General features: G+C 35.5%; 1 protein-coding gene across 24 annotated transcripts in view; it reads left to right on the top strand.

The window, feature by feature from the left end:
- Positions 1-24937, top strand: part of CLIP1 (CAP-Gly domain containing linker protein 1) — a 162715-nt gene that overhangs the window by 56850 nt on the left and 80928 nt on the right. For 9 of the 24 annotated variants that reach the window (XM_056821818.1, XM_056821815.1, XM_007489880.3 and 6 more), the window contains exons 4-10: positions 9059-9183; positions 11893-12112; positions 15056-15253; positions 15824-15927; positions 18689-18749; positions 20156-20188; positions 23375-23479. In XM_056821818.1, the coding sequence (XP_056677796.1) occupies positions 9059-9183; positions 11893-12112; positions 15056-15253; positions 15824-15927; positions 18689-18749; positions 20156-20188; positions 23375-23479 (846 nt within the window). Of the gene's footprint in view, positions 1-9058; positions 9184-11366; positions 11494-11892; positions 12113-15055; positions 15254-15823; positions 15928-18688; positions 18750-20155; positions 20189-23374; positions 23480-24937 lie in introns of those variants that run through there. The other 15 variants (XM_056821831.1, XM_056821829.1, XM_001364467.4 and 12 more) reach the window with 5 other exon arrangements.

The following is a 24937-nucleotide window of genomic DNA, read 5'->3' as shown; positions in this document are numbered from 1 at the left end:
GGAGACAACTTTTAAGCTTTGTTAGTTGCAAAGTAATAATTTGCTTGTGCAAAGATCATTAAAACACTTAAAGGTCAAGATGGGAATTACTATGTTTCATTTTAGATGGGCTAAAATGGAATAGTTTTGTGGATTTGATATTATGATGTTGGTGGTGATGAATTCCCTTTGTATAACACGATCTCTGATGGGGAACAGCAAGGGAGGGATTAAAATTTTAAAAAGAAGTGAATTTGGTGGTCTGGTGTTAAGTTCTTTTCCCACAAACTTCTCCTGATGACTAGTGTATTTTGAAAACAATGGGATGGCTGCCTTTTGTAAGACAACGCTGCCCCCTCCAGAGTTGTCAGACATTAGCTATTGGGCCTTCCCCAACAGACCAAAACACAAACCCTAAGGAGATCAACTAGTAAAGTTTAAATGGGAATTTTGAACAGTTCCAGTACCAGAATGGACAGATAAAGACTTTCCATATAAATAAGTTCTTTGAGGATAATAAAAAGGTAGATTGACAGGAGATGATATTAAAACCCTTACCTTCTGTCTCTTAGAATCAATACTGTGTATTGGTTCCAAGGCAGAAGAGCAGTAAGGGCTAGGCAATGGGGGTTAAATGACTTGCCCAGGGTCACAGAGCTGGGACATATCTGAGTTCATATTTGAACCCCTGACCTCTCATCTCTATGCCTGGCTTTCTCAATCCACTGAGCCAACCCGGTGCCCCAGGAGATAGATGATATTCTTTTTCCTGAAGGGAGCTTTGGACTTTGCATTAGAAACATGGGGTCTAAAGGAGGATGGTTTTGCTGGTCAGCCTGTGGGGTACTGGTATAATTGTATCAATAAATCTGGGGGTAATAAGCTCAAAAAATACTGAAAAGATAGGAAGGAACCAGATTATGAAGGACTTTAAAAGTCAAACAGGATTTTGTATTTGATTCTGGAATTAATAAGGAGCCACTGGAGTTTATTGTATGAGGAAAGAAGTGACTTGGTCAGACCTGTCATTTGATAGCTTAGTAAAGAATAGATTGGAATGGAGAGAGACTTGAGGTAGACCAACCAACAGGCAGGTAGTCCAAGTTTGAGATGATGAAGGCCTGCACCATGGTGGTAGCAGTGTCAAAGGAGAAACAGGGACATTTACAAGAAATCTTACAAAGGAAAAAAATGAAAGGACTTGACAAATGATTTCATATGGAAGTGTGAGAGGTGAGAAGTTGAAGATGTCATCTCGGTTGCAAGCCTGATTACCCCTAGGCTTGGGTCATTATAACTGTAGGACTGAAATGGGATTGGTAGCTTATATATACTTGTATTACTGTGTCTTGGACAGGGGAGAGTACCAAATATATTAAGTATTGGGGATTCTCATTGGGTCTATAGGGTACCTCAGTTTCCATTGGGGTTTGGAAGAGAGAATCACTGAGAGAAAAATCCTTGCTTAGGTGAAGATGGTTGAAAAGACCCTGTCTGGATCTCAGTTGTGGCAGCTATTCGGAGGGAGTGTATATATTATGAATTCATGAAAGTGTACCAGTTATTACATATGAATAAATGGAAGACTTTGGAGATGGCCTAAACTATACTATTTAATTTATATTAAACAATAAGGGGTGGAGTCAAGCCATGATGATAAAGTAGCAATAAGATGTACAACTGTGCTCTAACTTAGAACTCCTCCATACAGATGCTGAAAATGCATAAACTCAGTCCTGATAAGAAAATCCAAGAAAAAAAATTCATTAAGTAATTTTTATAGACCATGTTGGCAAAGGGAGATAGTCTACAGACATTGAGATTGATTCTAGCCAGAAACAGTTCACAGAGAAAATACAGCTAGGGCAAGAAGAGGTCCCAGACTCACATAGGGTGGCCTCACCTTGTGCAGAGAGTAGGAACAGTTGTCAACTGACAGTTCTATCACACACCAGCCTGTTCTTGTTTTACAGATACAGTTTGAACTAAAGAGGGAGATCTATGCCGAGAAGTGGTCCCAATCCCTAGTTGTATATTGAACAAGGAGCAAGTTGAGAAGCAAGGATGTAATGTGGCTCTGACTTCAGAAGTGGAGCAGGATCTCACTTCTAGTCTTAGTCTAGGTGGTAGCCTGCAACAAGATAACAAGGCAGGAAATCCCACACCAAAGGAGAGCCTGCATTTCTGTCATTCTGAACCATAAGAGATTTCCATCTGACTGATTGATAGTGACTGAGTCCAGCAGCTACACCTGGACAAACTCATAGGTGTCTTGCTCAGAACCAAACCCAGGTCAGGAACTTTCAGTGTTCAGACCAGGAATGCAGCAATCAAATGTTGCCCAAGATCAGACTACTTTGGGAGGACTGAAAGCTTGCCAGGTATCCAGTTTGAGCTGTCTTTGACATCCTAGAATAACATGACAAGAAAGCAGCAGCAGGATCATAGAGTACACAAGCTTCATCCAGATATTCCCTCCAGAAGTGCACAGAGTCTGGGCATAACATAAAGCCTGAAGTTAGGAAGTAGGCTGGAAGAATGAGTAAACAATCAAAAAATTCTATAATAAAAAGCTATTATTGGAGAAGGGATGTGGATATTCAATATACAAAACCAGAAGAAGACAATGACTCCAAAATATCTTCCAGAAAGCTTCAAAGAAAAATACAGTTGGGGCCCAAGTTCAACTCTGATTCTTGGAAGAGGAACACTAGTTAAAAAAAGTTATTAAAAACATTTTTTAATAAGTGAAATGAGAGCACTAGAGGAGAAAATTGAAAAGAAATGAGAGCTAAGGAAGAGACAATCAGGAAATCAATAGCTTAGCATAAGAGATACAAAATCTTACCCTTGTAACAAACTCTGAAAATTGCAATGTGCCCAATTGAAGATAATGACTTTATGAGACAACAAATATTAAAACAAAGTGAAAAGATTGAAAAAAATAAGAGAAAATATAAGACATCTCATAGCAAATAACTGAGCTAGAAAATAGATCAAGGAGAAAAATTTAAGAATTATTTCATTTTATGCAAGCTACACTCTTCCCTTTACCCCCAAAATAGAAGAGCCCAAACATCATATTTCAGGAAATCTTAAAACTAGTCAGATTTCTTAGAACCAGAAGACAAACTAGAATTCGAATCCCTTGATCACCTCATAAGAGAAACCCTAAAATGAGAGCTCCCAGGAACATTTTAACCAAAATCTAAAGCTTTTAGATCAAAGAAAAAATACTGTAAGTATCTAGAAATGGAAGTATTCAAATTCCAAAGGAGCCATGGTTAGGATCACACACTTTATAGCAATAGTAGCCACCACTTTATAGCAATAGAGACTTGGAATCCCCCATTCTTATAGGCAAAGAATATAATTTATAGCCAAGAATAACTTACTTAGCAAAACAATGTATTCCTACAGAGAAAGAAATGAACCTTTAGTAAAATAAAGTACTTCCATGTATTCCTGATGAAAAGACCTGAGCTGGGTAGAGACTTGGAAGTGCAAATACTAAATATTGAAATATTAAAGACTACAAAAGGAACTGAAGCTATATCCTCCATATAGAGATTTAATTCTTCTAAAACTTGATGGCTATAAAAGGACTTTAAAACCAAAAAAGGATCCTAAGGATGTTAGTCATATTTAATAACTGTTGATCTTAAATAGAGAGAGACCATGAACCCTTAGATCTTATGTACCCCCTGGTCATGCCCCCTTTTGAATAGGTCACTTCACTTTTCTTTTGTTAGCCCCCAACTATAAAACTTGTCTTCTTTTGAGATAGTGGAAGAATGAAAATTCTCTCTTTTTAATGCCTTATATTTATTTACCCTTTATGGGTTTTACACTTTATTACACATTAGGCCAGTATCAGGAAATACTTGAAATAATTTGACTTAGAATGAAAAAAAAAATCACTGTCTTGAGTTATGAACCCTAGCAAGTCTGCTGGACTGAGCTCAGAATAAACAAAAACTTTGGGCTTAATACATGGTAAAGAAAGTGTTTGACACCTTTGTCGATTTAAAGTCAGCCCCACAACAATTCTTCTCTTGTAATAATCTTGAAATATCTTTAATGTAAATAATTTACACGTTATAATAAAACTTGGTTTTTGCTTTTGGTTTTTGCTTTTATCAGTTGGTATTTCTACATTACTATTCCAGAAGTGAAAGCAATGATTCTTGTTAGAATTTCTGATCTGACTTTTGTTAGATATATCTATGGTATCTAACTCTGGGATCTTAATATTCTTTCTTCTTTTTGTACTCAAAATGGGCCCTCTGGAGGGCAGCTCCAGTGGAGTTTGAACAAACTGTTTAAAACTCAAGTTCACTGAAATTTAAGAGGCTTCTCTTTAAAATAATTTTTTAGAACTCTTTTCACCTGTAATTTCCTAGTGCTACTAACCAGATATTTAAGAGCTAATCATGAAATGTAGAGGAAAATTTGTTAGTGGTCAATAAAAGAACCCTTTTCTAGTCTTTTTAAAAAGGTCCATTGTTGTATGTAACATGATTGACTTTTATGACTTTCTTTTCACTTCTATTGTAACATGTTGACCTACATACATATCACCTAGTTTAACTCTTAGTAACATTCTCTTCAGCATTTATAATTCTTAAAGGAGATTTTATTAGTGTATTTCCATTTTCCTGAAAAATGTAGAAATTGGATCCAGGCAGGTATGAGGCTGAGGTTCTAATCCAGATTTTACCCCTTGCTGATTTGTGAGGTCTTGTAGTTAACTTCCCATTTTAATCCTTTAACTAATCTATAAGGCCAATTAGAAATAAGTTATGACTATTGAGAGTATCAATTTACCTCTATATCTACCCCAAACCTAAATTTTACAGGTGAAGCAACTTCGGTCAATTGAGGTATGTTTTCCAAAATTTGCCAATTAGGGGTGGCAGAGGAAGGGCCCAGAATTAATGTTTCCAAGTTATTTTGTTTAGTACAGCACAAGTAAATCTTTCCAACAGCATTGACTGAATTTCATGATGCTTGTGTTATATCCCATTTTTATACAAAGGCATCCAAAGGCATTTATCAGACAATGAAGATCATTCCTCAGGTCCACATAGGTACACGAGCTAGGTTTTCTTCTATGATGTTGCCTACTGATTAAGTGACTTGCGTTTTAAATTACATTTTTAGTTTTTATTTTTTTAAAAATAGATTAATCACTAGATGAAATTTATTTCATGCTTTGTGCTCCCCAGGACCTACCTCCCATTGGAGAATTTGAATTCATGCCTTCACGTTATTATTATGGGGTTTGTTACCCTTCTACCCCCAGGCTGCAGTTTGTATAAGTTAACACTATATATGATGAGCATTTACTGTTGGCATATGAAAATTTCTTTCTCTTTAAGTCATGTCATATTTTATTCTAATATTTTTGTCTTGGTTCTAAAGCAATAGTTTTACTTAGAGCTGAATTTTCAAAAGGGAACCAGGAATATCAGAATGTGATAGATTCCTCTGTCTGGATATCAGTAGGACCCAGATTGCCTTTTGGAATTGTACTTTGGAATGAAAGTACATTTGTAAATATATAGTTTCTAATTCCCTTTGGGTACTTAAGGCATATATTAGAAGAGTCATCAGCTCACTAATATGATTGTGTAGAGGAATTTGAAAAGCCTCAAAAACAGAAATAGGAAGTTTGAATGAAGTTTTCAGATGGTTTGGTAGCAGTTAACTGATCTTTTATAGTAATAGGAGAAATAGTAGCTCTTATATGAAATAAGAAATCCAAGGTTAGTGAAAGGAAATTTCTTTCTTTAGGCAACTTAGCTTTCAGAAAAGCTCTGGTATATTTTGGTGCTTTCATTTATTTATTTTTTCATTGTAAGTTATTTATTTAGTCAATTTAGAACATTATTCCTTGGTTACAAGAATCATATTCTTTCCCTCCTCCTCCCCGCCCTTCTCAAAGCTGATGTGCGATTCCACTGGGTATTACATGTGTCCTTGATCAAAACCTATTTCCATTTTGTTGGTGTTTGTATTAGGATGTTCATTAAGAGTCTACATCCCCAATCATATCCTCTTGACCCCCTGTATTCAAGCAGTTGCTTTTTTTCTAGTGTTTCCACTCCCACAGTTTTCCCTCTGAATGTGGATAGTGATCTTTCTCATATATCCATCCAGGTTGTTCAGGATCGCTGCATTGCCACTAATGGAGAAGTCCGTTACATTCAATTGTACCACAGTGTATTGGTTTCTGTGTACAATGCTCTCCTGGTTCTGTTCCTCTCACTCTGCATCACTTCCTGGAGGTCTTTCCAGTTTGCATGGAGTCCCTCCAGTTTATTATTCCTTTGAGCACAATAGTATTCCATCACCAACATATACCATAGTTTGTTCAGTCATTCCCCAATTGATGGGCATCCCCTCATTTTCCAAGTTTTTGCCACCACAAAGAGTGCAGCTATGAATATTCTTGTACAAGTCTTTTTCCTTATTATCTCTTTGGGGATACAAACCCAGCAGGGCTAGGGCTGGATTAAAGTGTAGACAGTCTTTTAGCGCCCTTTGGGCATAGTTCCAAATTGCCCTCCAGAATGGTTGGATCAATTCACAACTCCACCAGCATTCATTACTTTCCTTTGCTGTCATGTTAGCCAATCTGCTAGGTGTGAGGTGATACCTCAGAGTTGTTTTGATTTGCATTTCTCTGATTATAAGAGATTTAGAACACTTTTTCATGTGCTTATTAATAGTTTTGATTTCTTTGACCGAAAATTGCCTATTCATGTCCCTTGCCCATTTATCAATTGGAGAATGGCTTGATTTTTTGTACAACTGGTTTATTAGCTCTTTATAAATTTGAGTAATTAGACCTTTGTCAGAGGTTTTTGTTATGAATATTTTGGTGCTTTTAAAATGATAAATAGATAGTACAGTCCCTGCCTGGAAAGAGTTGAGTACCCATTTGGAATTTTGGGTTGTCTGCCAATGTTCTGAATTGAAGTCTCTAGTTTGATATGAAGATTTACTATCTCAGACTATAAGGAACTTAGAAAAACTATTTGGGATAACAGACCATTTGGTTCACCCACAAAGTATTCTTCATTCTGAAGAGATTACAGCATTCACCACTAATATGGACAAAAGGTTATCAGTAGTTCCTTAATATGACATGGAATGTGGAGAGGAAGAAGACTAAAGTTTAATTGATGTAGACATAGTAAGGTGGCTGTTATGCTAAATTTTAACTCGTTACACTCAGCCTCCTCTTATCTTCTGGCAGTAATTAGAGAGAAATATCAGATCAGTCTTAGGAAAGTGATTTTTTAAATAATAAAGGCAACTTTTAGCTGCATTAGCATGTATGACATAATTTCTAAATTTGTGATGGAATAAAGCATTTCAGAATTGTCAGGACAGTAAGAATATACCCACTGTTACCTCGCTTCCTCTTATTGGGAAATCATTTGCTACATGGACCATTCAGCCAGAGCAGTTGCTTTCTGTTGTTGTTGTTGGAAAGGAACCATATGTAATGCTTGAGCATCCCTTCTGAATTATGAAATCTAATTCTAGGTGATGGAAAGTCAGGGAATACTAGTGTTTGACACAGTCTCTCATATTGTGTACACAAAAGTATATACTTAGGTTTATATACACATATATACCCAAAACATATATATATATATATGCACATATATATATATATATATATATATATATATATATATATATATATATATATATATATATATATATATATATATATACAATATATCTGTTGTTAGAAACTTTTATTTCCTATTATTACTTTTTATTATTTGGGGTTCCAAGGTCTTTTTTCCTAGTTAGGATGTTTTTGAGCTGATTGAAACTTCTTCTGTGGGGTATTAAAAATTTACTTAAAGTCTCAAGCATTCCTCAGATAAGTGAAAAGGGGATTAGGATTTCCCAAAGTAATTTAATTTGTTGAAGGATCCCAGTAACTCAGATCCTTTGGTTATCATTGTGACCTTTAAATCTCCCCTCTTGATTAGCCCATTGTAAACTTTGAAACTTGAGTATCAAGACTAGATCAGGCTCCAGATGAAATTTCAGGTGATAAGCTTTATTCTAGGTAGAGGAATGATGTTCTTGGAGTTGAAACCAAGTCAGGCAACTGATAGGGAATGAAATAAAATAAAATATAACTATTTACATTTGAAAGTTTAATATATATAAAATGTGAGCTTACATAATACTTACTAATTACTTTCTCTGTGTCATAGGAAATGTAGATTTAGAACTCGAAGGCATCTTAGAGGAAATCTATTCCAACCTCTTCATTTCTTGATGTGGAAAATGATGTTTTTCCTTCCTCTCCCTTCCTCCCTCTTTTTGTTCAGTCATTTCAGTTGTGTCTAACTGTTATATCTATCTATTCATCATCTTCTATCTGTCTGTATTTTTGTCTGTCTAGTTGAATCAATCAGTATTTATTAAACATTTACTATGTGCCAGGCACTATGCTAAGTGCTGGGAATATAAATACAAACAAGACAAGACAGTTAAGACAATCTCTTGCCCTGTCTCCATCCTTTTTTCTCCCCCCTCACTCTAATGTTACTGATCAATAGTGATTAGTAGAAATCCCTCACTTCTACCAATCACTATTGGCACTTTGTAATTTATAATCTAGGAGAGTTGCTTAAGGGGCCTGGAGAGATTTTGCTTGCCCAGAGTCATATATCCTGTATATGTCAGAGACAGGACTTAATATTTATATCTTCCTGTCTTCAAGTCTGGTTTCCTATCTGTTCTGCTGTACCATCTCTGCAGGACTTTTTACACTATGCCATAGTGCCATTCTCCTCTTCTTATTTCTTCTCTGAATTGTCTCATTTAAATACATTTACCTTTTTTTGTCATCTAATTGTATGGTAGTTTTTTTTTTAATTCAGTTGATCTTTTTATAGTTTTTATTGTCCAGCATGTAGGATTGAGGAAATAATCTAAAGGAAAAATGATCCACTAAAAGAAATAGCCGAACAGGATACTTTCTTTGTGATTTCTCCTCTGCTTCCGTTTTTATTTTGTCATTCTCTTTTTGCATTTTCAGGTTGGTGGCACAAAAGCTGGGGTAGTACGATTTCTTGGGGAGACAGACTTTGCCAAAGGAGAATGGTGTGGCGTGGAGTTGGATGAACCTCTTGGAAAGAACGATGGAGCAGTTGCTGGAACAAGGTTTGTTTAGTGTTCTATATATTTGAAGTATTTGAGTAGAGGTTTCACTAAATATGTATATTATAACCAAAATGGGCAAGTCTAATGCCCCCAAACTTTCTCAACAATAACATTGATTTGATTGTTCTCAATAGAATTTAAGGTATCTCTTGGATGACCCCTTCAGTAATTTCTTTTAGACCCTTTAGTAATCTTGGAAGAATCTTTTTTTTTCTTTTTTTCAGCCTAGAGCAGTATATTTTAGAACCTTTTGTAACTTTGCTGTAAATTGTGGAATCAACTTTTCACATGAGAGACCAAGGTATGACGTAAAGAGGAGGGATCTAACTTTTGCAAGAAATTAATGTAAATTGTGTGTGTGTGTGTGTGTGTATATGTATGTGTGTGTTACACATCTTTAATTTCTGTCTTTTTTAACGTATATGAACAGTAAAGGTTAGGCAATGACAGTTGTGACTTACTCAAGGTCACACAACTAGGAATTGTCTTTTTTTTTAATTTGAAAATTTTTATTTAATTAATTGATTTAGAATATTTTTCCATGATTACATGATTCATGTACTTTCCCATCCCTCTTCCCATCCCCCTTCCATAGCCAATATACAGTTCCACTGGGTTTTACACATGTAGGAAATTTCTTTATCATATTTGAACCCAGAATCTCTAGTCTCTAGGCCTGACTTCCTATCCACTGAGCCACCTAGATGCTCCCATAAATCATATATTTTTAAAACCTGCATATAACTATACCATCCTATAATCTCAGAATTCATATTCTAATATAAACTTGGGCTATTTCTGTCTAATGGGTTAGCCATACACCTGTCTTTACAATTTAGAGACCTGTTTGTAGTCAAGTTCTTTCCCCTCTGAGTACCCAGTTTTCTATATATTTAAAATAATCCCTACCTCCATCTTACAATAAAAATTAGAGGTAGAATTTGCCAAATATTGCCAAATAATGATTACTTTTGCCAAAATAATGATTACTTATTAGACGACATTAGAGATCTGTAATTTTTTCATCATGAGTTGTTCTTCTTGACAGGTGTAGTAAAAGATTTATTTTTAATTGTATATTATTGATACAAAAATAATTTATTCAGCTGGCACTACTTAGAACACATATAACTGACGTGAATGATATAGATCCTACTAGCTAAATACATTACAATATGCTATTTTGGAAATAGAAACATTGAGATAAGTTTATTCAGATATTCTGCTTTCAATATTTTGAGAAAAACACAACAGCCCCAATTTAATTAAACAGCCAACAGGTATTAACTGCCTCAGTAATTGAAATAACTAACTTTATTCATCTGTGTTTTCTGTAATTCCTCTGCCAAAGCTATGTATTTGTTTGTTTTCTTTTTTTAATGAATAGGTTATTCTGTTCTGTTCTATCCTACTAGGTTCTTCTAGAAGATTCTTCTGTTGTGTAAGAAAGCTATATCTGTGTTCATTTGTTTTACTTTTATCAAATAGCTAAAATGTCTGGTCTTTTGAATTAGACTTTATTGACTATTATTAGTCAATAAATTAGAGTATTACTATGAGTCTATCTTAGCAAATAGTGATTTGATAAAATTTTCTCAGATTCACATTTCACACACATATGTTTTCTATATTTCATAAATGAATATATGTATGTGCACATACATAGATATGTATACACAAATAGAGATAAGAGAGAGACACACACATACATACTCTGACAGACAAGGGGGAGGCAACATGATTCACATGTTTGAGTGGTACTGTGTACTGTATGATCTTAACATTGTTATACCTGTTGGTATAATTTATCTCAACCAGTATGGGGGGCGAGGATTGGGGTGGTGGTGGTAGAATGAGTGGATTATTCTAATGGTCATTCTACATAGGTGATGTAGATGAGAAAATCTGCCTGGGAATCTTAAAGACTTGGGTTTGAGTCATGCCTCTGATACACACAAGTATTCTAACCTGGGGAAGTGTCAGTGACCCAATTAACTCTTTTAAGACTCTAAGTGATAGATGAATTGCTGGTTCATATAAACAGCAGACATTTCCTCACCAGGAATTTCTTATACCAGTGAAATCACAAAACCAACAGAAATTAATAAATATACAATTGTATCTATATGTATTTTATTTTTATTTAACATTTTTGATACATCTTTTTGATTTCATTGGAATAGGGAACTTCTAATATGGAAACATCCTCTACCATTGTAAATCAGCAGCTCATCTGTAACCTACAGTCTTCGTTGTCTAGGGCATTTGGAGTTCGTGACTCACTCAGAGTTGTGCATCTATATTTGTCAGGTATAGGACTTGAATTCAGGTCTTGACTCCAAGGCTAACTGCCTTCTATCCACTACCTAATGTTTTTACTCATATTATATATTTTTGTGTATGAATATACATATACACACATATATGTTTATAGAATTTATATATATGTAATGACCATTTATACAATGTGTCACAAAAAACTCGTATTAAGTTTTAATAGTTTAACCTTGCACTAAGACTTTTTGAACATCTTGTATAATTCACATGTTTGAATGGTACTGTGTACTGTATGATCTTAACATTGTTATGCCTGTTGGTATAATTTATCTAAACAAATATGGGGCGGGGTTGGGATGTTGGTGGTAGAATGAGTGGATTATTCTAATGGTCATTCTACCTAGTAATTTAAATTCTTCTTGTTCTCTATAGGTATTTTCAGTGTCAACCCAAATATGGTTTGTTTGCTCCTGTCCATAAAGTGACAAAGATTGGCTTCCCTTCTACAACACCAGCCAAAGCCAAGGCTGCTGCTGTGAGGAAAGTGATGGCAACTCCAGGCAGCCTGAAGCGTAGCCCCTCAGCCTCTTCTCTCAGCTCCCTGAGTTCTGTGGCCTCCTCCATAAGCAGCAAGCCCAGTCGTACAGGATTAGTAAGCTCCAGTTTTCTTATTGCATGCTTTGCACCTCCCAAGCACGACAAATGCTATTTTGTCTTTTGCTTTGCTTAAACAATAGTTTGCCATGAAACCTATTAGTAGTAGATCACACATATGGTTTTATACATACAGCAAGAGTGCTAACTTTTTGAACTAAGAAATAGACTTATCATAGTCACTGCCAAACTCTCGATTTCCTTAAACCAAAATTTGTCTAGTTCTTCTGCATCTATTTAGGTAAGTGACCTCACATTGGTGGGTGGTTTCTATGAGCAATTTGGACAAACTAAGAATGGAAATTGAAGAGATTTTCTTTTTTTGCAATTTTTTTTCCTTTAACACTTTAAGAAAAAATATTTTGAATACAAATTTTGAGAATTCTAATATTTCATTATACTAAAAATTCTTATTATGAGAAATGTTCCTGGCTTGAGTAAAAAGAAACTGAATTAGTTTTCATGTTCTTTGGGGATTAAATAAAAATCTTGTGTTTTTTAATAAGGACATTTAAAAAATAGAAACATTAAAGTTAGAGTACGCAAGTACCCACCCTGATCATAAATGCAGCAGCTAATATTAAAGAACCATAGTATATAAATCATATAAAGCAGTAATTGTGAATTAACTTTTCCTTTGATCCTTGTCCTTAAGTTTGGAACCAAAAAGGTGATGCCAGCTACTGGCCTCTTTTAAAATGACAGAGTAGTCTTAGTGACTCAGACTGTGCTTGATTTGTTTCCATTGTAATGGTGGATTAGAGGTTAGGATTTAAGATATTAATTGAAGAAGATTTTGTAGATGAATATCTTAAATTTGGACCATGAAGTAGAAGAGAGGCTACATAGTTTGTTTAGATGTTGTACTATGTACGTTCTGCCTGTCTTCAGAGTCTTCGTCAGCCAAAGCAATAATACTACTTTCTTTTGTCAAAAAACTTAGTTGTTTTGGTGGCATCTAGAAAGAAAATCTACATCTCTATAAGAAGATTGTTGCAATTTGCGGGCAAGTTGGGGAGTACTAAAAACTCTGAAATGCCAAAAAAGCAATCTCTACTTTTGACAGAACTGGGAATAGCTAACACTAATAAAGAAATCGAACCTGCTTAGATAAATTTAGGTAGATTACAGAAAATGTTCATGATAGTGTCTAGGAATTTTTTATTTTGCCATGTTTCTCAGGACACAGGTTAATTATTAGTAAAAAAATTTTTTTCTATTAGATTTTCTTACTCTTTTTTTAGTTCCAAATTTTCTCTCTCTCCTCTCCAAACTTTGAAATGGCTAGAAAAGCAGAAACTATTACCAGTATGTATAGTTGTACAAAACAAATTTCCATAGCAGCCATGTTTTTAAAAAGGGCTAGAAACAAAAGAGAAAGAAATTCTTTTCAGTCTGTACTCTTGAGTCCATCAGCTTTATTTTTGGAGGTGAAGAGTATGTGTGCTTCTTTATGAATCCTTTAGAATTATGATGGGTGAAAAAAAGCAGAATTACTCTAGATTTTATGCCTCAATCCTTATCTCTTTGCTGTCTCAGAACAGTGGGGACAGTCTTTCTAGTAATGAAATTTCTAAATGTTGAGTTGAGCTTTCTTTCATTTTAAGGAAGATGATTTGGTGTGCATCCTAGAGGAGAATGTCTAAAGGATTTGTTTTAATTTTTTAAAGTCATCTTCAAGTCAATTAAACAGCAAAAAAGGTAGTGACATTTATTTTGTTATCCTGAAACATGTATTTTGGAAGCAGGCATGAAAATTATTCATAACATAGTAGAAATATTTCACAATTAGAATTTGACTGAGTCCTTATTCAGAATAAAAACAATGAGATATAATCAAATTCTTTTTCTCGTTGGCATCAAATTGCCTAATTATTGAAATAAGCAAGACACATGTACTCATCATAACTACCCTTCATATGAAGACCCATAGCTTTATGGAGAGAAGAAAATTTGATTTTAAAGATTGCACAAGGTAGAAATCTAAAGATGAACACATCCCAAGACAAAAGATGACTGTTAAGAATTCTGCTGGGACCTACAATCTAGCTTGGAAGCTTACTTTTGTACAGGAATTCACTTCTAGTCTTCTGCTAACTGGTTTTTTTCCCCTCAAAAGGAAAGGGACAAGAACTCTAAGACTTAAAAAAAAGTGGATTCAAGGACTTGAATTTTTTTTCCTTTTACATTTTTGAAGGTTGATATAGTTCTTCTTCTGGTCTTTTTAGGGTACTTTGAAGACACTTGGCACTTAGGTCCCACCAAATCTGTGTTTCTGAGTACATGGTGTCTTTGAATATTTTTTTAAAAAAACTATTGACAAAACCTCATGATTTAAGCCTGGTTAATCACCTGAAGAAGGGGTCTGCAACAACATGGGGGAGCTATTTGGTAACTAAATGGCATTTGCAGCCCTCAAGAAGTTGGATAAAGAATGTATTCAAACTCAAGATTGTGGATCAAGGAAAAATGTAGAAGGCACATTCAAATTCTCCAAACATAAGAATATTTGTACATCTAGCTCAAGCTCAGGCCGAAGTGGAATTAAACAAGACTAGTTCAGATGGTCCCACAGTTGTTTCCTGATCTCTCACTCATCTGTCCTATAGATTGAGGTCGTGGTCACTTCGTAACCCAGCCATGTGGCATAATCTTCATCAGATCTCCTACTTGACTTGAGTAATCCCAATTACCAGGCATGTTGGCTCTTTGTCCTCAGAGTGCTTGATCTGAAATGAAATTTATAAATACAGACCATATACTTGCTCTCTACTTTATTGAAAAATTTCTTCAGTTAGTTATTGGGCATGTCTAAGAGGTAGGAGGCACTTGTGCTTGGCCAAGGGGACGCCTATTGTGCATGTACCGCTCAATGTCTGCCACTTCAATGGCAGAGCCTCTATAATGGCATTGCCTTCACTTTTTTAACTTTACTTTGCAGTTGACTGAAACTTCTTCAAGATATGCCAGGAAGATCTCCGGCACCACTGCCCTCCAAGAGGCTCTGAAGGAGAAGCAGCAGCACATCGAACAGCTGCTGGCTGAGAGGGACCTAGAGAGGGCGGAGGTGGCAAAAGCAACAAGCCATGTGGGGGAAATAGAGCAGGAACTAGCTCTGGCTCGGGATGGACATGATCAGGTGAAGTCTGGGCACTGAGGTCTCTTGGCAGAGCTGATAATCCCCAAGTTGAGTCAAGAGGTAGAAGGTATACTTCATGCCCAGAGTCAGTGAATTATTTTTGAGAGTTGTGGAGATTTTACTGTAAATTCTGCTGTCACTTGTGTTTGGAAGCTGTAGCTTTTGGTGGAAAAGTTTTTGTCTCTTGGGCCACCATTTGCCAACCATTTCATATTTTGTTGTCATTTGTTTTAGGTTAGTTTGTATGTAGTAGGATAGGCATGTCATCTTTAAAAAAAAAACCAACAACCTTCCCAGGAATCACATATATAATTTCATAGATATTCTTTTAAGTGTTTTGGCTTGAGAGAGAATTGCTTGATCTCCCCATACCTTCTGAGGTAAGGTTAGGTCTTTCAAATGGGAATAATAATGTAGACACAGCTCCCAGGAAGAATAATTTATTTATGATCATAAAGCATTTTTAAAATAAGATTTTAGAATTGAAGGCTAACAATTTAGTTATAATTTTATAGTGTGGTATATTTATACCAGAAACAGCCTGTTTACCAATATTTTTGCCTTTGCTAGCATGTCCTGGAAATGGAAACAAAGATGGACCAGCTTCGAGCTATGGTGGAAGCTGCTGATAGGGAGAAGGTGGAGCTTCTCAACCAACTAGAGGAAGAGAAAAGGTGATCCCAAACTGCTATGCATAACTATGGCTTTTTTTTTTTTTAAGCTGAGAGTTATCTGAAGCATTCTTACTATTACAACCTTTTTGGTTACCAACATTGTTGCCAGAGGAATGAAAATATTTGTTCAGTAGAAATCTTGCTACCTTGCCTCTGTGTGATGTGCATTAGTTCTTCATTTGGGCCTTTCGAAGCTTGAAATTAATCAAACTTCTCTTAACCCTTCTTAATTAAGCATATGACCTTAAGGTTGCCATATGCCCTAGGTAGAACTTTAACGCTGAATGATGGTCAGACTGACCTACTGTCAAGAGTTCAAGTATTTATTAAACATTTTTGCTGTATCTTGTACTCTACCTAGTTTTGTTAGTGAGTTAAAGATATATAGAATATGGTCCTTGCAGTTGAGGAGTTCAATTTTATTGGTAAAATGACACTAGAACTCTATAAGGAAGTATATATAATCTAGACCCTATTGTGTTCAAAAGAGGATCCCAAGATTGGTTTGAACAGTGCTCTGGATAATAATAATCTTTCCTCTTCTGTTATTAAGCGCTACTCTCTGTTCGATAGTACCTTCTTATACCAACAAGTGTTTATTGAATACTACTTGCCTAGGACTGTGACAGGTTGTGTGGGATGCAAAAGAAGAGCTTATAATATCATTAAGATACAAAAGCTTCAATCATTTAATCAATAAATATTAATTAAGCATCACCTACATGCCAGACTCTGTGCTAGGCACTAAGTATATAAAGAAAAAATAAAACTGTCCCCAAGGAACTTTCATTCTACTGAGGGATATAGTATGTCAATAAATAATAAATATTTATTAAGCACCTATTTGCTATGTGCTGGGCATTGTGTGTGTATAAGCATATATAAAATAAATACAAGGGTAATTGATGGGGATGCACTAGCTTCTGGGTCCATCAGGTAAAGCCCTGTGTGAGAGGGAGTACTTGAGCTGAATTTTGAAGGAAATCCAAAATTCTAAGAGTTGCATATGAGGAGAACATAGAAGACTTGTCCATGTAAAAGCAAGCAGGTGAGGCACAAAAGTGGATCCTAGAGTGCACTGAGGAGAGAAATGTTTACTAAGCCTGGAAAGGCACATTTATCAGGATTATTCAGGATTTTAATACAAAGCTGGGGGAGTGGGCTTTCGTGTTCTATGTAGCACTTGGAGGTTTGCCAAGCTCTTTTACTTATGTTTCCTTGTTTGATCATCATCACAACCGTAGGAAGTAGATGCTGTTGTTACTATTCTCATCTTAAAGATGGTTCAGCTGAGGCTGAGAGAGGTGACATGACTTGCCCCAGGATTATAACAGTCAGTAAGTCTCTGAGTCTGGTTTTGGACTTGTCATCTAACTCCAGCACTGTTCTCTGTCACCCAGCTGCTTTCCTATGAAGATTCTGCAGATATCTTGCTAAGCTTAGACCATTAAGCTGAATCTAATAAAATTATATTTATCCCTATCATCATTATAAGTACAAGATAGGAGTGTAGCTAAAAAGCAGTTAGTCTAAAAAGGATTAAGGCAAATTCTATGTGATTCAACTACAATGCTATCTACAAGAAATTACTGTCCAATATGAGATAGTGTTGAGCAGCAGTAGGAGAGAAGAGATGGTTCCATCATAAATAACTATTCAATTCTATCATAAATAACCACATGGATAAGCTGAAAATTGTCTAGAGAAAGACAGTCATAATGATGAAAGGCTACAATCTCCTAGAATCCTTCTGGTGGGCCGCAAGTAAACAAGAAATGGCTTTGGATGTTTCTAGCACCAATCTTTGAAGAATAAGAGGGGAATCTGTTTCTCTTGAATGCCAAATTCCTAGTAAAATTTTCATCCATCCCTCTGTGTGCTGCCATCCTGCAGGTTGCCAGGCAACCCAAATGTTCCCCTGCAGACAAATATGCAGTTAGTTCAAGAGTAATTTGCTGCTGTGGAAATATGATTTAAGCTAGGGAAGGTTATAGTTTAGTTTTTTTTTTTTAATTCTGGTTTTCTTAAACAATTTGTTGCTTTTGCTGCCAGTATTATGGGTTTGAAATGCTTTGTATATATTTGTTGTGTTTACATACGTATGTATGTTTGCTTTCTTTGTAAATTTTCCTATGAAATGTGAATCTTGTACATTTCTGGAGTTTATATTCAGAAGACTTAATACTCACCATTGGTTTTTTTTTTTCTTACTACCACAGTATTTACCACTGTTGTTTACAGCCCCTTCTCACTATTTTGGAACCAAGACCCATGGTCCCCAAATAACTCAGTCTGGAACCAGGGTTTCCTTAACAATCCTCAATGCCTCATAACTTCTTTTGAACTATGCCCTTTTGTCATTGATGTTTTAGATTAAATAATACCTAGTTCTCCACCTAGAACCTGTGTGGTAATCCTAGAAAGTAAAGGAAACCATTTTGGTAAGGTCTTTCTCTGTGGCAATACAGACCTAGCCTTTGTTGTTTACTACTACTTTGTCTAGGTCTATTGTAGGTATGATGGCTTTTTTTTTTGTCCCATTCTTCATGTCATTAACCTTTCTGTATTTTGGATATCAAATTAAGACTTGTATAGTAAGAAATGTCATTGCTCTGTATCTTTCCTAAGGCAAATATTTCCATTTTCCTTATCCTCTGAGCATCTGTTAAATCTATGAAGGTACCAGTGAGCTGATGAGTTTTGTGAAGACAGGCTTATTTCTTGGTTTATTTCTCAACTTCTTTGGTTTTTCATCCCACAGGAAGGTTGAAGACCTTCAGTTCAGGGTGGAAGAGGAATCTATTACCAAAGGCGATCTTGAGGTAAAACCCCTCCAACTTCCTAAAAGCTCCTATGGGAAATAAGGTAGAGAAAGAACCCTAGGTGGAAAAATTATATCATGCCCAGAATCTGACCAGTAGGAAAAGGAATTTGTAAGAATGAGACATCTACAAGGTATGCCCTAGAACTGATGGCCTGACGAGTGATTGTGCAGGTCTACTGGGCAGGGCTAGGTGGCTGGCACTTGAGGTGATGGTCTTTGCTTAGAAGATGGCTACAAGGGCCTTGATGACAGCCCTAAAAGAAAATCCTCTGTTGTTTTCTCATGTTCCAAAATGAAAATCTCAGACAGTTTTAATCAAGTCACAAATGGAGCAATTTGTTCTCTAGTTAGAGACATTTGTGTGTGTGTGCACGCACACATGCATGTGCACATACACATGCATTTCTTTCATAGTCACATTTTTTCCCTCACTTGTGTTTCTTTTCCTTCGTGATTCTGGACAGAATTAGGTAGTTTGTACCAGATGTAAACTTAGGTTATCATAAGAATTGTTCTTAACATTTTAGGAACAAACATGCTAGCATTTCTCTTTTCTCAAGAGCTTTTATTTTTTTTTATTATTTTTAAAAAGAGTACAAAGCATAAAACTAAGTATATTGCATTAACTTCTTTTTCTTTGGTTTGCAATCTATGACATTGCATGTTTTGAATTCATGAAGAATTAGTGACCCTTGGCTTTATCTAGCTCTTTAAAGCATGATATTCATGCTACGATTTTTTCAAGTGATGCTTTGAATTGAGTGAATTGACATTTCTGTAACTACTGCTAGATTTCCAATCAGGAGAACTTGGATTGAAAATGCTGGACTTCTTTCAGATTGATTTGAACACTTTTATCTGTAACATTATTTTTTGATATTGTTCTATTGTTTTCAATACATAAAGAATATAGATTTGAGCCAAATTGGAAATCTAAGATTACATACTGCCCAAGTAGACCATAAAAGAAACGGACGCTCTTTTCCATTGAACATAAGCTTATTGAACTAAGAAGAGGGCCCCTTTCATTGTGTTAGTTTTGGGGACCCAGCTGGACCTTAGACTTCTATTACTGTTTAGGTATCAGTAATGTATAACAACTGTCTTCTTTGTACGTTTCACATTCACTCATTTCTTTAGTTGTACTTTATGTTATTCTTTCTGATTAGAAAATACCTTCAACCTCCCCAGAAAGTTCATGCTTTCATCCAGTTTATAAAAATATATCATGTTTAAAAAACTAGTATTCTGCCTAAATGCCTATATCTGCACTTCACCAATAATATGTTCAGTAGTTGTAGTCAATCTTTTTTTGCTATTTGTTGAAACTTTAATCAAATGTTGAATGAAATTAGTTGAAAAGTTTTTTGTTCTTTATAATTTTATTTTTTTTTTTACTGATAGCGAAAGAGCCAGATATCTGAAGATCCTGAGAATGTAAGAGGGCACTTAACCTGTGTGGAGATTTTCCTTGTTAACACAGATTGTGTACAGTTAAAATGCTTATTTATATCTCAAATACTAACTGCAATTTGTCCTCAGAACCTTGACTATAATATTTCTGTGCATGTGTTATTCCAGAGCAATTATATTTATATTCAGAAGAAAATGTATGTAGTGACTAAATTCTCTAAGATGGGCAATTGAGGAGAATATTTTCATCTTTAATAGAGACCTTAGGTCTGGCCTTCAAAAGTTTAATTTTATTTGGTATTTTTTACAGTATCATGAAAGAAATGATGACCTCCTGAAGCTTGAAATATGTTTGGTGGGAAAATAATAGGAGCATAAGGGCAAGTTTAGATCAGTTTTCCAAGCCTTATGAATCTTCTTTCCTATGTACAGTAATAAGGATTTACAAAATTCTTACTAGTATTATCCTTTCTTGGAGCTCCCACTACTGGTCAGTGTCTACTAGTACATTTAGCAGTCATGGAATCCAAGTTTGCACTTGGAAACAAATTGTGTGTTCCTCATTTCATAAACTGCTCAGGGGAAAACATTCTCCAGAGAAAACATACATTCAGCATTTTCATTGTTGTGCACAATTTTAACTTTGATTTGCATGTATTGAGGTGATTTTTCTGGAGTGGCAAAGCTATTTTGTGTGTGTGTGTGTGTGTGTTTCCTAAAATAGTAAAATATAATTCTTACTGGACTGAACTCAAAAATATTGCTTCATTTTTTCATATATGTATTTTGCTAGCTGTAACAACAAAAGTAATGAAATCCCAAAACTCTTATTTTGATTAGTCTTGTGCAGATAATTAGGTTAAACCAAAGGTTCACTTTTCTCTACTTACCCACCCTTGGAAATATAGAAAACTCATATTGACCTTGAACTTCTGAAAGATTCCTTTTTGTGAAGCTCCTTTAGTGATCTGGGTCTCTTTTCTCCTGAAACAGGCTTTTGCTACATATGGGTGCTAATCTGCATGGGATCTGCTTTTTCTTGTGTGCTCTTCTCCTAGCCCTTGCTTTTCTTTTTGACTTCCTGTTAAAGACTTTTCCCTTGAGATATTTTGTCATCTTTCAAGGAAACAAAAATTTGAGAGAGAGTTCTTTAGTCATTCAGTTGTTTGGTACATTTTAAATAGATGTATCCTTGTTGAGACTATGCTTTCCCTGATGCTCTTTGTCTCAATGTAACCTACAGGATAAACATATGTCCTGTTAAGGTAAATTATCAGAATTTTTATAGGGAAAAGAGTAGAATATGATGGGTCCTTGATCTTCACATGGTAGTCATTACCTCTTTACCCAGAGATTTTGACTCAATTCAGCAAAAATCTTAACAATTAGAGCTGAAAAACAATGTAATAGTGTGCTTTGTCAGAGTTGAACTGGATAGCCTTTAAAGGTTCTATGATTCTGGATCACTTAAATCAGTATCAAGTGATTAAAAAGAGATGGTATGGTATTGTTTGCCCTCTGCTTCTAGTTTGGAGTTCAATGTTAAGGCTGTATTTCAGCTTTCTGAGCACCTTTTGTCTATAGGATGCTTTCTCTGGGGAAGCAATTTTAGTCATATGTAACAAAGGCATATATGAGATTGAAGACCATCCAGTTCTTAAATTTGAATCAGATTTGGTCATCATGCTGAAAGCAAAATGAAAATTTTCCCCTCATCCTTTTAAAAAATTTCTTTAATATCATTTGAAGATCCAAAAGTAAAAAATTCCCACTGAATCAAATGAGTTGTTTAAATTTTTTTTAACATTTTTTATTCGAGTTAAACTTCACAACCATATCAATAGCATTACTATGTTCACTAGTTCCAGGGACTCAGATTGGCCTATCAATTTAGCTTTGCTGTGTACTTAGATACAAGTAGTTGGTGACTGCTAAGAAGAGTAGCCCATGTGTCTATATTAAGTCAATTGCTCCATCAGCTGATTATTATATTCCATTTTTATGTAGAGAAAATGGGTTGAGCAAAGAACATTCTTGGATTAGTAAGAAATATAATAGATTGGTTAAAATTCTGTCTCATTCAAATCAGCTCAAATCTCTGGTCTTCCTTTTTATTGGAGGTCTTCAAGAAGAGGCTGAATGACTTGATATTGGTTATAATGGGGATTCCTTTCTGGGTAAAACTGACCTTGATCCTGCTAAATTCTTTGTTTCCATGAATCATATTTAGCTTTCTAAGTAAGCTAAATACATGATAATGGAAAGTAAAATTTGTGAATTTGTAAAGATGAATTCCTGATTTTTCTATTCAATTTCCTCATTTTTTGCCTACAGACTATTCTTTCCCCTTGGGAGAGAAGTAGAAAGAACTTTTCCCAATTTTAGCAATATTATTTTTCCTTATTAAATCCACTTGATATGTCTCATACCTACCTAGGCAGCGAATATAGAATATAATCCCTAATGATTTTTATTATATTTTCATTTGACTAGGAAGAAGGGTCTCTGAGGATATACAGATATACTCTTTGAACGAAATAGGAAGTTGTGATTCCTATCTTCTGTGCACTATAGGTGGGAAAACCAGTTGTTAAGGATTCCATGTCTTCCCACCTCAGCAGATACTACTCATGTTATGACCCTCCTTTCTGAATACCATTAAGAAATGATATCTTCTTCCTCAGTCATGTCAGATTGTTTTTTAAATTTGAGGGTCTACCTGCTCTAAGTCCTCAGTAAGATCTCAAGAGTAATTAATTTTAACACAAGTTAGTACTATAAATAGTGCCTTCAAAGAGTCTGTATGCATACATATATGTCAGATATTTACATATCAGGGAACAGGGGTGACCATAGCTTAGAGAAATATTAACTAATCTAATTTGTGCTGATAAATTTCACTTACTTATCAATGTAACTCGTGTTTGGCTGCATGTATCTGACCTTCTCCATCTTGCCTCATGTGCTTTATTTCTTTTTTCTTATTCTCCACCTCATTCCATATACCCTGCTCACCTACCATGCCATATCTACAGCCTACTTTCTCATCCCCAATTTCTTCATCTCAGCCCCCTTCTCTATCCTTTCTGCTCATTGGGGGGGGGGGCAAAAAAAATACTGGTGGCTCTGCCTGCATGCCGCTCTCTCTTCTTGTGCTGGCATGTGATGGTGGCACTTTTGTGTTCTCTTCCTCTTCCTTTTTACTAACAGACGCAGACCAAACTGGAGCATGCCCGCATTAAGGAGCTTGAACAAAGCCTGCTCTTTGAAAAGACCAAAGCTGACAAACTCCAGAGGGAGTTAGAAGACACTAGGGTAATGGTTTTCACTATTTAATGGAAAGAGACCCCATGGTTGAATTGTGGACATTTAGGGGCCTTGTGCTTTGTCATTAGCATGACCCCTGTCCCAGTGGTTTAACTTAAGTTTGGCCCTGGTATTGTTCAGATGCTCAGGAGCTTAGAATGACCCATAGTTCTAAGGTGTTCTCACATTAGTCTCCAAAAATGTTAACTGCTCTTTTTTATACAAATTGAGTTAAGAAATAATACAACCCATATGTACATTAAAAAAAAAAAACAACAGGATTGGTTGTGCTGCAAATTAAAAGTTTGTAACTTGAGCCAACCAATCACTTATCCTTTTTCTCTCATTTTTGTAGAGATTGGACTTTCATGGGCCTTTTTCGTTTTGCTATTTTAGGCTTTGGCTTTTTCCCTGCCTTCTTCCCTGTTCTTTGGCGGGAAGTGGGTAGAGCATTGGCTGAGTCTTGGCTTCCCTTTTATCCTGCCCCTCCTTTTTTCCTTGTTTCCTGGAACTTGATCTGTCTTTGCATCCTAGATTCTGCTTTCTGGCCCTCTGATAGGTTTAATCTCCCTGACTAGGAGGATGATTAAGCAGCAGGTGCCATGTTCTAGGACCACCACTGGCTTTTTGAGGCTATCAGCCCATGGTTCTGTTTGGACCTTAGAGCCTACTAGGAGTTTCAAAGTGAATCTTTTGGTTTCATAAGCATCTTTGTGCTTAAAAGAAAAAATAAGTCCTAATTACATATTTTAATCAAGCATTTGATTTCTAGATGGCCGAATTGCCCAGTATCCTGAAGCTTGAAATTTTAAATAATTATGCTAATTAAACTTTACATTGTAATTTTAAAAACCTTTAATATTTTTAGAAAATTTTCTTGATGATAAACCACTGATTTTTATAATCTGTCTCTACAATTCCTTTATTCTCCATCAAAAGGTTTTGTTCTGTGTGTGTGTTTTTTTTAACTGTCCCAGCCCCAAATTGGAAAATTTCTTCTGTATTTGGTTTACGAAAGAAAAACAAAAGTTCACTGAAACACAGAGCAGAGGTTTAACTCTAGTTCTTAGTTAGCCAAGGGATTAGCCTGGGAATTGGGAGGGGAAAATGGGATTGAGTTGCCATAAAAGATAATGGCTAGGTGGTTCAGTGAATTGAGCCTGGCTCAAATCTGGCCTCAGACACTTACTAATTGTGTGACTGAGCAAGTCACTTAACCCCCATTACCTAGCTCTTACCCCTCTTTTGCCTTAGAACCAATACACATTGTGGATTCTAAGATGGAAAGTAAGGGTTTTTTAAAAATGGCTATTGGGTAAGTATGCTATCATTTCTGTAAAACTTTATAAGGAGTTTGCTTTGTCAGGTGCTGTCATTGATGAATGATACTATATGTATATAAAGATACAGTTTAAATATTTCCAGTTTGATGCTGGCTCCTCTAATAAGTGCCTTCTCTTAATCCCC

Source organism: Monodelphis domestica, chromosome 3 (assembly GCF_027887165.1).
Source record: "Monodelphis domestica isolate mMonDom1 chromosome 3, mMonDom1.pri, whole genome shotgun sequence".
Lineage (NCBI taxonomy): Eukaryota > Metazoa > Chordata > Mammalia > Didelphimorphia > Didelphidae > Monodelphis > Monodelphis domestica.
The sequence above is the reverse complement of the archived record's forward strand: the minus strand, read 5'-3'. Positions and strand labels throughout refer to the sequence as shown.